Source organism: Phallusia mammillata, chromosome 6, assembly GCF_965637545.1.
Source record: "Phallusia mammillata chromosome 6, kaPhaMamm4.hap1.1, whole genome shotgun sequence".
NCBI classification, from domain to species: domain Eukaryota; kingdom Metazoa; phylum Chordata; class Ascidiacea; order Phlebobranchia; family Ascidiidae; genus Phallusia; species Phallusia mammillata.
Window position 1 is genome coordinate 24,835,949 of NC_137257.1, and position 18,195 is coordinate 24,854,143.

At 36.3% G+C, this 18,195-nt stretch overlaps 1 protein-coding gene, 1 long non-coding RNA gene and 1 other non-coding gene across 4 annotated transcripts in view; 1 reads left to right on the top strand and 2 right to left on the bottom strand.

Annotated features, from left to right (window-relative positions):
• Positions 1-372: 372 nt before the first annotated feature.
• Positions 373-18,195, top strand: part of LOC145233883 (uncharacterized) — a 33,561-nt gene continuing 15,738 nt past the window's right edge. For both annotated transcript variants that reach the window (XR_013861205.1, XR_013861206.1), the window contains exons 1-2: positions 373-536; positions 18,028-18,133. This is a non-coding gene — a long non-coding RNA (uncharacterized LOC145233883). The remainder of the gene's footprint in view (positions 537-18,027; positions 18,134-18,195) is intronic.
• On the bottom strand, positions 7,144-18,108 carry LOC145233882 (uncharacterized). Its single transcript, XM_080098649.1, has 15 exons — positions 17,952-18,108; positions 17,105-17,244; positions 16,378-16,487; positions 15,648-15,801; positions 15,156-15,293; positions 14,561-14,671; positions 13,819-13,978; positions 13,121-13,253; positions 12,560-12,779; positions 11,431-11,541; positions 10,894-11,048; positions 10,292-10,377; positions 9,721-9,830; positions 8,679-8,797; positions 7,144-8,310 (listed from the first exon to the last, which is right to left on the bottom strand). The coding sequence occupies exons 2-15, from the start codon at positions 17,168-17,170 to the stop codon at positions 8,151-8,153; spliced, it is 1,833 nt and encodes a 610-aa protein (XP_079954775.1). The 5' UTR covers positions 17,171-17,244; positions 17,952-18,108; the 3' UTR covers positions 7,144-8,150.
• Positions 16,211-16,285, bottom strand: Trnas-gga (transfer RNA serine (anticodon GGA)). Its single transcript has one exon. It is a non-coding gene; the product is annotated as a tRNA-Ser (tRNA).

The following is an 18,195-nucleotide window of genomic DNA, read 5'->3' on the forward strand; positions in this document are numbered from 1 at the left end:
ATTTTAAACCCTCACCCAGACCCTATAGGGTCCTAACCGTCAACATTAAAAAAAATGGATACGTTTTATAAGTATATTGCCTAGCTTGCGTAGATTGCGTATTTTAGAGGAGCCCGGTTTTTGTCACACGAAAAGTTAAAATTCCAGCTTCTACGGAAATTTAAAGCGAGTTCGTTTGTTTAACGTTTTTCTAAATATGTTTGACCGTTTGCTTAACGCAAAAATGTAATGAAATGAAAAGATTGTGAAATTTTTTGTGTGTTATCAGGTTGTTATGTTAAAGATAGTAAAATTCTGGTTTGCCTAAGCCTATTACTTCTGCATTTAGTGGATTGTAAAATGTTCAGACGTCTTTTTACATATTCAGCATTGCTTTGTACTTGTATAGCAGATTTAAAACTAGGTGTTTGATAAAACTGAGCTTTTATATTACTAACCTCTGGGCACTGGTCGGTTTGACAAACGGACAAATTACATGTGACGTAAATGGATTGAGGTGATGGAAGTTGGCTCCACACGAACGCATCGAAATTAAGGTATGTCGTTTCGTTAATGCTCGTTGTTGTGGCAGAATTGTCAAGAAAGCATCTGCAACAAATATAAGCTTAGGTTGTTTTAACTGAGATTTTACTGTACGTATGTGTTAACAAAAACGGTATTTTCAGATTCTGGGGTTAGTTTAGTTAAAATTGTGTTGACACCACGTTGAGAATAACCAACTAGTCCTCGCCTCTTCTTGTTTAGTTAGTTCATCCATGACGTTTCATATTGGCCATGTTTACAGTTTTGGTATTAATTTTATACAAATAAAACAAATCAAAAACTTCGTTTTCGGCCGAAATTTCAAAAAAAGTTCGGGCTGAAACCGAAACATGGGGAAACGGCATCAACATAACTGCACTTAAACAATCACCAGTTTGGAAATAGCTACGAAACGTTGAAACATTATGAAGCGCAAAAAGTGTTATCGGTTGATTGCGGGTAAAATAAACACTACATGAATTCAAAAGTAGCGTTGTTATTTCACTAAACTGGTTCAAAGTGAAACTAATTCTTGTTTTGTATGTTCTGGTTATCTACAAAAGTTTATCCTTCAAACTTACCCATCTCTTATAATTGTGTGGCGAATCGGTCCAGAGAAATCTACTGTAGGTGTTGCAAAACATGACGTTGCCTAAACGGAAAGTTGGGTTTGGGGTTATGAAAGATGTTACATAATACCAGTGCAGTTAGCTCGTGTAAAGATGATTGCGTCGAAAATAGTAAACGTAATTTTGTTTTGGCTAAGAACAACATAATGCTGAAGTAGTGAATCGTTTTAAATGTATTATGGACGATTAATATAAGGGGGGCCAAAACTGACATTCCAAACCGTTGATACTGGAAGCTTACGGAGCCAGATTAAAATATATTTGTTTTCAACCTTTCACTTACCTGTACTGTGTAGTCTCCTTCAATGTCTCCTTCAATGACAAACGCAATTGATATTGTGTCCGGTACAGTCACCGTTATTTGCTCATTGACAATTTCGCTCGAGTTGGAACCCATAAAACCTGCTGTAAGGTAGATTTGACCTTCTGTTGTGGGAAGGCTCACAGATACAGACCTGCAAAAATGCAAAATAGGTAAGTGCGGCGCAGGTTATTTTGAAACGACACTTCAAAAAGTCGTGTTTGCAGATACAGAAGAAGTGTTTGCAGATACAGAAGAAGTGTTTGCAGATACAGATCTGAAAAATGCAAGTTTTTTTAAAACGATCCTTGTCGCAAATGTTTGCTAAAATATAAAATTGTTTACTTTTGTCTGACCCAAAAAAACTGTGTATAGTCTGGTTATGAAAAACTAGAGTCTCGATTTGTACTGAGGATAGCGTTTTTTTAGCAAGCTTTGTCCGCTTTATTGGTGACCAAGGTTTGTGGTTTGGTATTTTATGCTTAGATGTTTGTATAAAATTTTCGAAATAAGAAACGACTACAAAACAAAATTCATGTAGATTGTATAAAAGGAATTTTGGCCGAAGTATATTATGCAGAGTACCCCTGTATTAATTTAATGTATACAAGCCACACAGGTATAAGGTTGCATTATTAGCGGCTTATTTATCTACCTTCCCTTCATAAAATAGAGACCAAAAAGCCATGACCTATGTCTCATTTTAAATATACTACATCGTTGATTTAAGCATAACGAGGGTGCCGTTGTATGTAATATTGTTATAATTAAAGAAGTGAAAAGCGGTGGTTTCTTACTTAAACCAAATGTGATGTCTCTTTTGTAGTTCCATTTAAAAATAACAAACCACATATAATTTTCAAAGAAAAACACAGATATTTCCAATTCTCACTTGTAGTAAGGCACCACTGCTGCTGCCAGTTCCACTGTTTGTATTCGTGATATTTCACATGAAAACTTCATGAACAGTTTGTAGCGTGGTCTGTAAATCAATGTGATCGCTGCCAAGTCCCTGGCTGTGGCAATCGCGTATTCGTGAACGAACAACTCAGGTGTTGTCTGAAAAAAAAGTTTCATAACTCTGTCGTGCAGTAAATGAAATTGTAAAAAAGTTAATTTGTTAATAGACGTGATCAGTGTTTTTTTAAGGTGTTTTGGGGGACCGTTTTTCTCCAGCGGTTTCCCAAAATTTGGACTTGCAACTACAACTACAGTTTTTGGTATATGAAACACTTGCGGTCTCTTAAAACTACTTAGCGGTCTCCCAAACCAAACCTTAAAAAAAACCTGGACGTGAATGTAATTCATTTTTTGTGTTCTTTTAAAACCGATTAGTTTTATAGACAAGTTTTTAAAATGTTTTTAGATATGTGAAAACATGAAACGGACTTATAATATATGAACGGGGACATTACAATACCGAATTAAGTAAAGTAATTGTGTTATATCCAAAACGTTTCTGAAACCCTCTTTAGTATCAATTGTGTTTATAATCGCAGTCGTTTAAGCTGCTTTCGTGTTCAAGTACGGGTAAAATACCTGAGCGACATATAAATATTTTCTTACCTCGATTGGTGCTCCACAAATTTCATGAGGTGCATGCAAAGTCACTTTGTCATCGTCTGTGGTTGGAAGGCATTCGGGTTGCGCCGATGATGTCACTAGCACGGGGTCATTGGGGTCAGTCAGCACTATGACGTCATCTCCTATCATCTCACTCAGTTCACACTCAGACATACTTTCAATTAAATTTTGTAAAAAGTTTGATTATGTTATAATTTTCAGTACACCGGACCGAGCGTTGTAATGAATCACTATGCGCATATATGAACGAAAACGCCATTTTCAGTTTAAGTTGGTTTGGTTTGGAGATTGATTTAGTTTGACAACACTCCTGTCGTGGGTTCGAATCCCACCGCTGGCTAGATTTTCCAAGCCTTTATACCTTGTTTTATGGAAATGTTTGGTGACCGCCTGACTCGGTATAACGGTTCAATGGCGTACTACACTATTTAAATATGAGTATCCCGTGATCGCTGGCCTACATTGACGCTTCGGGGCGCTGGTCCCATTATTAAATTTTAGTTCATTTTAATACAAAAGTTGGCAAAACTTGCTACGCACTAGCCAAAAAAACGTCACATACCAAGTTTAATTTACTCGCTTGAATGAAATGTTGCAGTTTGAAACCACAAATACATTAAAAACAATAACTTGTACTGGAATTGAAAGCCAGTGTACATATCTACGTACAAAAGTCCGGTTAATTGCACATCCCATTTGCCAAGCTTCTTGCTTGCGATAAACCGGATTCGTTTGCAGTTCGAACTAAATCCAATGCACAAAACAACATTTACTTTGTACTTACGTCACTGTGACGGTATTTGGGTGGCACGTGATTGTCAGGTTGAGAAATGACGTCACTTGATTGGCGTCTGTAACGTCCAAATATTCCGGAACCGGACATTCTATTCGTGTCATGTATAATTTTAATTGAAAGCAATTAGCGGGTGATATACAGTATATGGTATAACTAAATCCTAGTATTAGCGATGCTGGTAAAGCGAAGTACAGTAAAACTAGGTCAAACCGGATTCGATTAATCCGGATCTTCGCCTAATTCGGACAAAACTCGAGTTTCAAACGATATGTAATGTGGAAAGGCTTGAATTAATCGACATCGGTTAATCTGGTCAAATGTTTAGTCTAACGGGCCCGGATTAACCGAGGTTTACTGGAAATGTTTCTTAGAAAAGTGAAGAACCAAGAAAACTTTTTTCTATCTTTTATCGTAACTGTTTCACCGAAATAATGTCTTTCATATTTATACTGAGAATGATTTAGTGGTAATTTTTAAGTTTACAGCGCAATTTAGTTCAGCGATTTCTAGCAGTGGATTGCGGCACTTGTTTCATTGCCAAAAACTTTTCATTTCATTGCCAAAAATATTCGCTTCATTGCCAAACGTCGATTTTATAATAGTGGCCCACAAGCAAATTTTCAAAAACAAAAGTGGGCCTAGGGCTGTAAAAGATTGGGAAGCACTGCATTAGACTAAAACCACTAAACGGGGTACGCTCAAGCGATTTTAAAACCATTTGTGAACTTTTTTCTCTTTTTGGAAAAAAAACTCATTTGCATTGCGCTTTTGTGTGAACTTTGAGTCTCCCTCTTGAACTTGAATTAGATTACCAACCTGACTCGCAAAATACTCCGGTAAACTCCGCAGGACAAAGACAAACTCCGAATTGACATGTCCCTCCGTTCTGGCACCCAGGGTCACAAATGTATCGGTTCTATGACGAAACAAAGGTCACGCAATTGTTTGCACTTTTTTGGTGTGGTATAATTTTTTGCAGAGTTTAGTGCAGTGGTTCTTAACCTTTTAAAAACGGCCGAACCCCTACGATATTCTCCAGCCTTTGATCGAACCCTAAAGTTACATCCTAGGTTTTTAACCCATTTGGTTTTGCGGGTCATAATTAGTTTTTGTTCAAACGTAGTGGCAACATTTACTGTTTGTCATTTTGTTAAATTCTGACATCATATTACAAGCGATTTTTTTCCGCCATTTACCTGCTTATTTTTGTTTTAAAATACTTGGTTTACATCATGTATTTACCATCTAATAGCACCCAAAAAGCCAGCGAAGAGATCAGTCTTAAGTGTTTATGATGTCATAATCTATATTGTGATGCTTGTGGTACCCGTTTTGTTCGCATTGTTGGCACACAATAGGCGTACAAAAAGTCTGACACATATGTTTTTTAGGCTGGTAATACTTTTTAGTACCACCAAAACTGTTTAGAGCAGTTTAAAACACCCCTGCCTAAGTTCAACCTTCCAGTGTTTTGATATTTGCCAAATACAAATTGCCGTTTTTAACAACTATCGACCCTAAAGTTTGACATAAACGAGTATTTGTATTGTACTTCAAACAGACCTTCATCGAACCCCTGATTCGGCGTTGTCGAACCGCTGGGGTTCGATCGAACCCCGGTTTAAGAACCCTTGGTTTAGTGAATTATTTGAAAGATTTACAAATTTTATTTACAGATTTTGTAATGAGTACTTAAAAGCAAAATTTGTCATAACCACGGTTAGATACTAAACTTTAAACAGTTTATTACACGCTTATGCTCTTTAACGTGAATCTATTTCAAAATGTTCTAAAGATTTTTTCCCGTAACGACTTTTTCTTGCGCTAAACTTGCCTCTATTTTTCTAAAGAATATTTATTACTATTATAATATCATATTGTATAGGTCATTTTTAGGGCAAATATTTTTTGACTTTTTAGAATAGGTCAAAAATTGTCAAATTTTTTTACAAGGTCAAAATTTTTTACAAAGTTAAAATTGTTTACAAACTGCATTGTCGTGGTGTTGTAGAGGTTGCACTTCCAGCAAACTATTCGTTTTACACCTTGTAGCCTACTTTATACTGTTGTAATTGGCCCATTGCCCCAATTATTGCGAATCATAAACCATCAAGTGAGTGAAACAATTAGGTTGATATAGCGTGATGCTCAACACACCTCAAAACGTGCCAAATTTTGGTAGGTCCCAAGTCATTTTACGGCAGCTGCAGGTTAGGTGCAGCTCTTGCTTCGGTTTTGCTTTAGATACTTCATGTATCTTTCGTTTGTACAAATGTATTGAATAATTTTCGTTGTGTCTTAGCTGCAGTTTTTTGGCAGTGATTTTTAATTAGCTCATTCCCTTTTCAGAATAGGTTAGGTCTATGTTCATATTTTTGCCCTTCTGTTAGACTTTTGCACATTCTTTCGCTCTAGTTGGATTAGCCTAGCCATATTTTAACTTTTTGAAGATAATGCGTAATTTAACTACTTGAATTCTTCATAGGTCAAAATTTTGTCAAAAAAAAGTTTTTTAAGGTCAAAATTTGTCAAACTTTTCAATTTGTAGGTCAAAATTTTTCGTTTTTTAGGTCAAAAAATAATTGCCCTAGTCATTTTAAATATATCCATGTAAAACTGGTTTCTTAGTAACTCGTTTCTAAACAAACTTACCCCATAAGCAGTCGATATAAATTGCAAACACAGCAGTAAGTGCACAAATCTTGCCATAATTCTGTAAATTGCCGTTTACATTGTTCGATAAAAACACCAACGGTTTTCCGGCAAAGTCAAACGCAAATAGAGATTTTGAACGTCTCTGATTTCAACTTATCCTGTTTAAATCATAACTTCCTCTTCGCAAAATGCATTACAAATCCAGTACCAGTCAGAGTGGTAGTGATGTAACTGGGTTTTAATTTTACGCTCTGTGTGATAATAGCGTTGAACTAACTCGCGCAACACCAAAGCCACTTGTAAATTCAAAACAACGCAATGATGTTCAACTTTTTCGTAGCAACAGACCTATTTTATACATTTATAAAGTTAACGGGATTCAACGTACAATTTGCCTCTTATTGGTAACTGTTCAAATTTGGCATTCAAGAACATCTTGATGCCATTTTACGAACCTATTTGGGCCTCTATTAAATCAAACCATAATCAAAATTATCAATAATTTTAATTTCGCTTTTTAAGTTCAGTCCCCGAAACGCCGTGGTTATCAAACGCTTTTGCACCACACTAACAAACTTATCAATTGTGCGCCGCGCTTTGTAGACCGAAACTATGCCTCTTTGTCACTTTAATGTGGTGGCTAAGACTGCTTTGGTGACAATAAAATCAGAATAGACTTTAATATAGCAAACTGCGATAGAGAACGAACAACTTTGATGCACAATAATCCTAGGTGTACAAGCAATGCATATATGCGGCCATGTCATACGTTCGTAACAGCTGTGTAATAACGTAATAAATCATTTTATTGCGCAAAATGAGCAAGCAATTTACACCGCTTACATTCCACTTTTTCTTGGTCACTCGTGTGTTGTGGTAATGCAAAACAGTAAAAGTGAATAACGTTGTGCCCAAAATCTAAAAATTGGACTGGTTTTTGGTTGAATTCAGCAAAACACTTTTATAAATTGCGTGCAGTCTAACTAACAGGTAGCACAGTGTTAAAAGGAGCATGGTTTACAAACTAGAGGCTATAGATTAAGCCAGTGGTTCTCAAACTTCTTTTGTTGCGACGCCTCTGGAAAAGTTTTCTGTACTTGCGACGCACCAGCGAACAAGTCAATGAGGAAACTTATTATTAAAGTTGTGTTTGTTGATACAACAAAAAAAGCCACGAAACGGAACTTGGAAAATTGAAACGACGCACCAGGGCGTCGCGACGCACAGTTTGAGAACTACTGGAGCAAAGCGTTATTCGGATCTACTGTAACTAACACTATTCGATTTAAAATATCAAAATAATTCCAATTTTGGTGTTTGAAGATATTGAGAAAATTCAGTTTTAGTTTACACACAGTTCTTGTTGTTAAGTAAATAAAACTGGTAATATACTTAACACTGATTGATTAGACAGGATATGATCAGTCAAATTAAATAAATTTGTATGTTGACACGCTGTTGAATGTGTAGCAATGTTTTTTCCCCTGATTGGCGCTTTCATACATACTAGAATTAAGGCGTAATCATGTAGATTTTACTTTGATCCTTCTTAATAAAATATGTAAAAAGAAAATAAACTGTTAGGACAATCTTAAAAAAGTAACTAAAAGCAAAAAAATAACTTATATTAATAAGCGCCCCGCTACGAAACATAATTTGCTAACTATGATAGGTCTTCTAGCGCCTCGGAAAAAAACATGAGGTCTTTGATGTTTTTTAATCCGTACTGATCGCTCATCCGACTGTAGAAAAACTCAGGAGCTGTTTGTTTGAGTTTTCGCAGAAAAAGTAAAACCCGGCCGTCAATGTTTCTTGTTTGTAACCTGAAAGAATATCGGGTAATTCTATACTATGGTCTCGGTGTAATCTCAAATTTTTATGCTTTATGCTTAATACGTTTGCACAGTACATAAACCCAACTACAATATTTAGTTATTTACTTCACAATTTTTAAAGCTACCTTTACTGCTAGATAGATTCTAACTGTGGGAAATGATGGTGTTTTGTATTTATTGCCATAAAGTTTAACTAAGTCATTAATTTACAACGTTTTTTTTTGTAATACCAATGTCATGCTTCCAGTATTGTATGTGTTTGTGCCATTTAGTTGCTTTGTTGAAGATTGATGCTTTGGGAATTGATTTGGCATTTTTTTATTTAAGGTTACGAAACCATAATATAATTATCTTACGTGGTTAAGTTCTTTTCCAATGCCCATTTCTTGACCTCTTCGTTCGTCCAATCAGAAACCCGCTTTACTTTTTGCACTGCCCTGACAATTGGTGCAATAGCACGGACAACCTTCCAAGGCTGCATAACATATAAATAAAGTTGTGTTGAGTTGAGTTTGTGTCGCCGGGTGAAACAAATCATAGCAGTACAATTGGGCTGAAATATTCACCAAAAACAGCTGCCCAACGTTAAGACGTTGTAAGACGCGCCAAGGGTAATGGCATATTTACCAATAGATGGTAAACGCGCCGCAGTTACACTGTGTTTAAAACCACAAATGTCCCAAATGTGTATTTGCATAAGTAACTTGCGACATGTTTAGCAACAAACCCATGTTTTTAGTTTTTTGTATAATTGTTAGTGTGGACACAAAGTGTGCTGTGTTAATGTTAAAAGCTTTTATTTATTTGACAATTGAGGTCCTGGTGCATGGTTTTAGGCATGTTTTTGCAACAATTTGTTTGGTATTTTGGAACACTATATACGGATCTGATCAGAAGTTTAATGGTGAAAATAACGGTCCAAACAGCGTAAAAAGCGACATGCTTTATTGTTCAAACGTTTCGGCAAATGCTCATGCCATCATCAGTGATATGAAGAGCACGTCAGTTACACCCGTTTATATAGGCTACTCTTGAGTCACGTGAAAGAATGATAAAAAGGTGAGAAACAAGCGTCTCATAAAAACGATAGATAAAAAGGTGCGCAGAAGCGAGGTGTAAGCCACCTGCGAGTGTGCGTATAACTAACCAGGTGCAGAGCAACTACGACATACAATATATTTACAAGCAAAGAAACAATTGTAGGACGGCACGTCACATCAAAATACGCAATACATTATTTGGTATTAATCATGCAAGCGACTAGGAAGTGTAATAAGCGTCAAATATATTTTTTGAAATCTATTGTTTGTAAACAGAAAAATATCGACGCGTCAAATGATGATGTTTTTTTAAAATCTACAGTGTATGTAAATAAAATAAAAAAACTCTTGAGCTCACCTCATTCACTTTTCCACTTTCTCCTAGTTCCTTCATTAATCCGCTTACCATGCTTTCAAACATGGCCAAGTTGCCAAAGTCGTAATAGAATTTTGCTCCCAACACAGCTCCTATTAAATGCAAACAACTTTTAACATTGACTTGTCATTATCTACAATTAGCAAATGTAGCGTTTAGGTGTGCGTTTTTATGGTGGGAAAAGATGTGATAGATAAAAAAAAAAGCTTTTATCGGTTACTTGGCAAAGTTCATATACTTTGGGTATATAAGCACTGGGATGACTCACTTACTTTACCAAAATGTTTATGTGGTAACATGTCATCCAAAAACATACAGCAGCCTCTTTGTGAAAACAATACATTTCGAAAATCACTGTTACCAGTTGGGATATTTGTTAAATGTTTAATAACTTTGTTGCTTTAACACTTGTTGGGGAAATGTGGATACTAAAAACACGGCGCCTTGCCAATTTTTTTTGCGTTTAGCTGTTTTATGGTGAAAATGAATTTGAATCAATAGTTGCCCTTTCCTTAGCATCAAACTTACAACTAGTACAACTAATTCTCCTTACCAAGCCATCCGTCCGGTTCATATTGTGCTTCCATTTTTAGCGGGATGATTCTCTTCTTACGCTGATAAGCATATTCCCCTTCCGTCCTGAAAACATGAAAGTAATGCTTTTGATCCTGTTTCACTATTTCAAACTTCCTACCCCAAAGCCTATACTTCCGGTCAAACGCAAATCCCTATTTTTGCATATCGAACGCTCAAATTGCACCTACATTAGTTACGAAAAACTTATCGTTTATTGTTTTTTATTTTTTTTATTTATTGCATACCAAATCGCAAACGGTATCATTTGTTGAAGAGAAATTCCGGTTAATCGCAAGACAAGTTTGATCAAAATAAAGTTGCCATTACCGACAATCGTCAGGATTGGTCTAATAAGCTTCAAGGTTTTGTTCAAATGAATTTTTCGATGTAATAGTTTTTGCATAAGTCATATAAGGAAGATAACAACCCGAAATAGACGTAAAAGCAACATGCTTTATTATTTAAACTTTTCGGCATATGTTCATGCCATCATCAGTAATATTGGACTTATGAAAATATCAGATCAGTAGAATGTTTTAGAGTATTTGTATCACAGATGTATCGAACAATTCTCCCCACCTGCAATTGACGCTGTCTTTGTATTTTTGTGAGAAGCAAACCAGAACAACCGCTGAGTTCTCGACAGCTTCAGCCATGCTTTGTAAGGTACTTCCCCCCATTTCATCGATGTCCATCCACGTTTTGTATCCATTGTCTTCCAATCGCAATTTTAGCTGTATAAAGTTTTGCGAAACATCAAATCGTAAAAATTCATGTTAAGTTTAAATAATGAGTCAAATATTTAAAAAATATATTGTGAAACACTGATGCGAAAAATTGAGGCACCACCGTGTAAAATTCAACAGTCAAAATTATTCAGTAAATAAATTTTATGGCATTTTAAACCTTTTTTGAAACACTGATACGGAACCCTGTGTAAATTGGAACAGTAAATATTTTTTAAACACTGATACGACACACCGTGTAAAAAAGAACAGTAAAAAAAATTTCGTAAATATTTCTTGAGAGGTAGTTGAAACCTTTTTTGAAACACTGATACGACACCCTGTGTACATTAGAGCAGTAAAAAATGTTTAAATATTTCTTGTGACATACCCTCGTCATAAGTTTCTGATGATCCCATTGGTAGCTGATCATCACGTGATTTTGTTTGTTGGTCGTTTGTTCTTCCTCTTGTGTTCCGACAATGTCATCTAGATCTTCAAGCTACGATTGGGAAAAAATGTGGTTAAAACACTATATTCTCAGATTTAAAAAGCATTTTTTATCAAAACATTTTGTTGACTCCACGTAATTGGAAAGTGTAAGAAAATAAACAAGAAGTATCCAAAACGTCTTTTATCTTGTCTGTGGTAGCTTTTAAAGTTTTCAAAAGCGATTTCCTTATTACTCTAACTCAGTGGTTCCCAACCTTTTTGTAGTCACGGACCCCTTTTATAAATTTTAAACGCCTGCGGAACCCCAATGTAATTTTCCCTAAGTCTCTATGTTTTTCGTTTCTTGCATTATACGCTATTATTTTTTTGTGTAGCATTTTAATCAACCTTCACGGTCCCTAAATCTCAATAAAGTTCTATACTGTAGCAACAACCAAGAGATAAATTTTCTACCGTACAAAAGTTGAATCAAAGCACTATAAATTCCATTGTTCATATGTGTTGTGATGTCACAATGGAGGTAACAATCACAACAAAGTAATTTTTCCTGACCCGATGGTTTGATAAACAGTCTGCACGTGTATGCAGGATTGTAAAAACGCTTCGAAAACTTACAAATATTGTACTGTCGTTAATGCTACTACAAATGTTTGCCTCCACGGACCCCCTGAAACCATCTCACGGACCCCTTGGGGGTCTTCGAACCCCAGGTTGGGAACCACTGCTCTCATGCAATTAAACGGTTTATACGATTACCAGAATTCGTTTTGTCATATCATATCAAGCAAACTTAACTTGAACTTGAACTAGATGCTGAAAGCAATTTGCCTCATGACTTTATTTTTAATAACAGCTTTTGTTGAGTCACTATACCACTACATTGATGATGGCAACAGTTTTATCAAACCGTTTAGTTTGCAAGATGGCAACGTTCAATGACAAATGGGTGGTAGTTAAGAGCGTGTTATTAGCCGGGCCGGGTTCTGGATTTCGTTTAAAACCAACAGGCCCAATATGTATCTGACTTAACAACTCTGGTTGAACTTAGGAGCAATTTGTCACTGTACCTCATCTTCTGTTACTGAGTCCGAATCTTCTTCTTGTTCTTCAGGTTCGTAACCTTTGAACGCCGCTTGCCTCATGTTGACGAACATGGAAGTGGCACTACCCCTTCTTCGTTTAAGCGGCTTCTGCTTTAGCTTTGCTTCTGGTTTTGATGGAATTGTCTTTTTTGTTTTCTTGATTTTTAACACCCACAGCGCCCCAGAGGCTGCACTTTTTACTTTTCTGTTGATAAAGTAACAACTATAGTTTACCATGTCTATATTTAAAGTAGTCAAAGTATATGTTTAAGATATAAGCTGTTGCTGACAGGCATGTATGTCATGATATCAAATTTATAGAGCTCTTCTGGCAATTGTATTTGTTGTACAATTGTACATACAATAGCCACTAGAGATAAATTTGATATTTATTTAGGTTTTTAAAACAAGATAAAGCAATAATATTTGAATTTTTTCATATATTTTTAAATTAGATAAAACAAACAAGTGATTAAGTCTGACAAAAGACTTAAATACCCAATTACTTTTATGCTAAATATTTTATTAATTTAAGCATTTTCTTACGGGTTATTTGATTCTGCCGCTTGCTTTAAACTCTTCAAAATTTCGTCGTTGGCCTGAATTTTAGTTTTATTCTCTTCGCAAAACGAGAGAACCCAGGTTGCTTTTGCAGCTGCTGCTTGTTCGTCAGCGTCGCCTGAGTGAAACGTTTTCAATTCCAATTAACACCACAACGCCACTTTCGAGCTTGGTGGTTCAAATCCCAGTTCGATCTCGTCCCATGCATATAACTCAATAGACCAGCATATTTTAGATATTACGTTTTCAATAGGAATTGTGCTTTTCGCGCCACTTATCAAAAATTAGCTAAATGTGCAACTGACGTGAGTTATGGTAAATTTTCCCACTAATAAGGGGTGCCACCATAAGAAAATCACTATAAGCTATTGTTGCCATGCATAATATCAAGTTTATAGAGCTCTTCAGGCAAATATATATCTATCCCGACGTAAATGATTTCATTTACCCTGATGAAGGCGACCTGTATACGACGTCGAAACATCGGAATAAATATACATTTGCCAGACGAGCTCTATAAACGTAATAAGAAAATCAACTTTATCATTTGGTGGTAGTAACGCTTGGTAAAACGTATAAATAAAAAGCTTTTTATAGATCATTCTTAGTATCATAGATAGGAATTTGCATCAAAACAACAAATAAGCGTAAGGATAAAATCCCAAAACCGTTATTCATTTTACCTTCTTTAAATAACCGCACCAGGTGCTTCATCACACCAAGATTCATGATAGCTTTGCTGTTATCGACGTTATTAGCAAGTTTAGTGATCCCTTCCAACAATTCGACTGTCCCGAATCCCTGGTGTTTGCGATCCGACGACGATAAGGCCCCGCTCAATAGCTGTTATGAAAGAGTTGAGATTCAATGGTAAAAATAACGGCCCAAATAGGCGACATGCTTTATTGTTCAAACGTTTCGGCAAATGCTCATGCCATCATCAGTGATATGAAGACCACATCAGTTACCCCCGTTTATATCCACTTGAGTCACGTGAAGGAATGATAAAAAGGTGAGAAACAAGTGTCGCGTAAAAACGATAGCTTTCCATTGGGCCGTTATTTTCACCATTAAACTTATGAATAGATCCGTATATACTATAGTGTTCCAGAGTTGAGATAATTCGAAACAACAACAACAAACCTGTTTGTTTTGTGGTCAAATCGTAAAACTTATTGAACAGTCAAGCTGTTTATGCCAGAATGAAAATGGAACCGTCACTTTATATTACAAATACGAAAATGTACAAAAAAGACTTGTTGTCTTATGATGGAAATTTTTTCCGGGAATACCTAATCGAGATTATTGTAAGCAAATTTTAACCCTTAGCTGTTTTGTTGGCACTTTTCACGATACTTGATTTAAAACAAATCGCCAATATAAGCGCGCAAGTAGTTAGATATAAATCAAGGGTATGTATCTCACCCGCATAATAGTCTTTATGAGTGTACTATCAGCTGTTATGACGTCATTATGTTTTTCGTCGACAATGAAGGCGAGAGTCAGAGCGCTGATTGGAGCCAACACCTCCATTCCCTGTGAATGTAGAAAAGATTTGAAACCTTGTTCGAAGTATCGATGTACGATGACCATATATACAGTTGATTTGTTAGTACTTGGATAATAATCTGCTAATCACAATCTTAACGAAATATATTTTTGTCGAACAATTTAGCAAAACTTCGCGTCATTATTGTCACACATCACGATGCTTAGGACAGTATTTAGCTTCTGAATTTTTTTAAATTCCACTAAAAAGTAACAGGGGCGCCTTGTTATGGTAATGTAACTTCATAAACCTAAGCAACCCAAGTTTATAAGAGCTCTTCTGGCAAATCTAATTTTATTTCGACGTTTTGACGTCCTATAGCATACAGTTCGTCTTCATCAGGGTAAATAACACTGAATGCGACTAGCACAGTGCACGATAAATAAAAGAAAAAAGCAACAACAGCCCAATACTGCTTATTGGCCTGTGTCGTTTAGGATAACTTTTTGTCAACTATTGTTGTAAACTGACCTGTATATCACCTGTATTTTTGGCATACCACATCACAGTGTCAATAGCATTCAACTCTCGATAATACTTGGCATTGTTGCTGCATTTTGAGCAGTTGTAGAGCACACTCATTGCTGATAAGACGATGAAACTTTTAACCTGTGTTTTTGATATCGATGTCATTATTTTACATATTCTTATCAAGGTAATCGTTGTAATGCATTGGTTTATATGTCAATAATTCACAAGGGTCACATTAACAGAATAGGGTAATTTTTTTTAGTAAAGTTTTTGGAAAGGGTTAGGTGCTTTTATTAAATTACGATGGATTCAGTTTGAAACCCATCCAATGGCTTTCATTTTGAGACGTGGTGAACCCTATTACATCAGTCACAGGTTTATTCAGTCGTGTGTTGGTTGCATTTAGGCCTAGATCCCAGAATACCATTGTAAAGGCATTAAAATAGTAATTTCCCTAATTAGGACGGTTGCATGGACACAATTGTCTTTTACCGAGTTGTCTTGAAACGACTTTTGTAACTTTTTCAAGTCGTTAAGCATGACAGACAGCATTCCAGATCTGCCAAGCTCCTCGCAAAACGTTAAACTGGCGTCAGAAAAATTCCAGCAAATAGTACGAAGCACTTGGTAGCATTCAAGTTTCAACCTGTAAGAATAAAAACATTTTTTTTCTGTTGTTTTTTCTGCGTGTTGGTCTTTTGTCGTTCGTGCTGTTTTGCCTTGATATAGCCCAGTGGTTTCTAACCTTTTTCGAATATTTTTTACCTTAACAGATTTAAAACATGTAAATTTCTCTCTAATATACTACTTGGTAGATGCTAAACCATACAAAGATCATTTAAAATTGGGTCTTTTATCAACTTTACAGGTTAAATTCCTCATGCTAAAGTACTTACAAACCACTTGTGCAAAGTAAAGTAAATTTATTCCCTCAAATTTTAAAATTCCTCCCCGGTTTGAAACCACAGCACACCAGGCCCATTGAAGGCGCTATACCGAATCAGCCGGTCACCAAGCATTTGCCACCAAATGGCAAGGCGTAGGCAAGAAAAATCTAGCCTGCGGTGGGATTCGAACCCACGACAGGAGTCTTTCCGGGACTCGCGCTCTACCAACTGAGCTACGCAGCTCTACCAACCACTGATTTCGCCCATTAATTTTGTCTGTTTGTCAATATTATTTCCCGGGATTTTACGTGTCAGTTAAGCACTTCGCAACTCACCCATCCATTGGGTAGTCTTTCCCATCTGCTGTTAGAAGGTTCATGTATAAAACAAATGTCGGAGCAGCTCCGCAATCGGCAAGAGCATCCGCAATCATTTCTCGTTGCTCCTGTGGAATTAAACTTTTGCATTGACGGAGAAAATCGAGGAAAATGCAATATTTAAAGCTACAAATGTTTTTGAGGCAATGTGTAATTTGCGTTCATCAGCCATGACACCCCTGTCTTAAACGTTGGTATAACAATGTTAACACCAATATATAATGTTCAGCTCAGAGATAAAAGTCGGGACGTGCCTAATTCGGGCCTGACTTTACACTCTGTTAGTACTTTTTTTTAAAAACATATAAGTAGCCAGTTGCTTAACCTGACCTAATGTCAAACAGCTCTGAAACGCCATGTCAAAGACCAATTGTCTATTGTGTTTGTTGTCTTGATCTTTTCTGGGGCTTTAATGTAAAAGTCTGTCAATCAACCTTTGGGGAAAAACGGGCTTCTCCAAAACGATTCATGCTCGAACCGGTTCGGGCGTCCAGTTTCAGGCCCGCTTACAACTAAAATTCAGCTACAGTAGAATTTACGCCTCTAACGTACTGGATAACTGAAAATTCCGGTTAATTGCAAGATAAAGCTGGACAAATCGCAGTTGCAAATAACCGATATGATCAGCATTTCAATTCAGCGAAACGTAGTGCAAAGTGTTTTTTCTTAAATATTTCGTTCCTACGTTTTGTTCGTATTCGAAGAAATATCCGTATAGCTCTTCCATCTCCTTCATCACTTGATAACTCATTGTTTTCTTTGTTACGTCATTATCCTCGTACGGTTTGACGCTGGAGGGGAATTCCCCAACTTCTTTTAAAACATCTGCAAAACGCAACGCAGTGTTTTGTATTAAAATCGTTTTCTTTACTAGTCATGAAAACAATGCATTAAAAAATACTTTTGTCTTTACATTTAAGATAGTTTTCAGGACCGTCCGCTTTAATAGTAGGCATCCTATGTCAAAGATTACTGATTAACTGTGTGTTTTTATTAATATCAGTGCCAAAGCAACAGTGTTTAACATAATAAACGAGATCAGCTATTGTTACATATTGTGATAGTCCGGTGTCGAAATGTAATATTCCTACCATTTATAAGATCATTATTAACTAATAAACATTTTTTATTTTATGTAAAAGCAATTGCTTTTACATTGATACTGTGACACTGAGCCGACTTCACTGTGGTTCCCAAGCAGTTGCTTGGCCACCGTGAGCCAGTTTCATTTGTGCTGTATGCCCAGTTGTGGCATCGCACAGACTGGGTGATGTATGGGGTTGTACCCTGTTGCTCACCACAAACTGGAGTGCCGTTTGATGGCTACACTAGCCAATGCGGCCGATCTCTCGTCACCAGCTGCACTGATGAGACCTTATAGGTCGAAACAGTGTGCACTGTCTGCAGCTTATTTTTTATTTTAATTTGGACATTGCATTCAGTTGTAAAAAACTACGTCTAGAGTTTAATTCTGCCTTGAGTAATAATTTTGTATAATTCTCGCCAAATAAACAGCAAGAGGTTAGCATTACCCCTTAGTCTTGGATATTCCTGCAATATTTTCTCTCGTATTTTTTTCTTCTCAATCGCATTTTGGTCTTGTTTCAGAAGTTTCTCTGCAAAAAACAAAAAAGTCGTTTGTGAATGTGGTAATATCAACTCTCGCCGATCTTTTGGATACTGGAAACAAAGCATTTAAGGAAGTGCAAACAAGGTCGGTGTGATTGTAAAACAAGATAAATAGTGAAAGTTTGGCACGAAAATCTGTCATTTTAA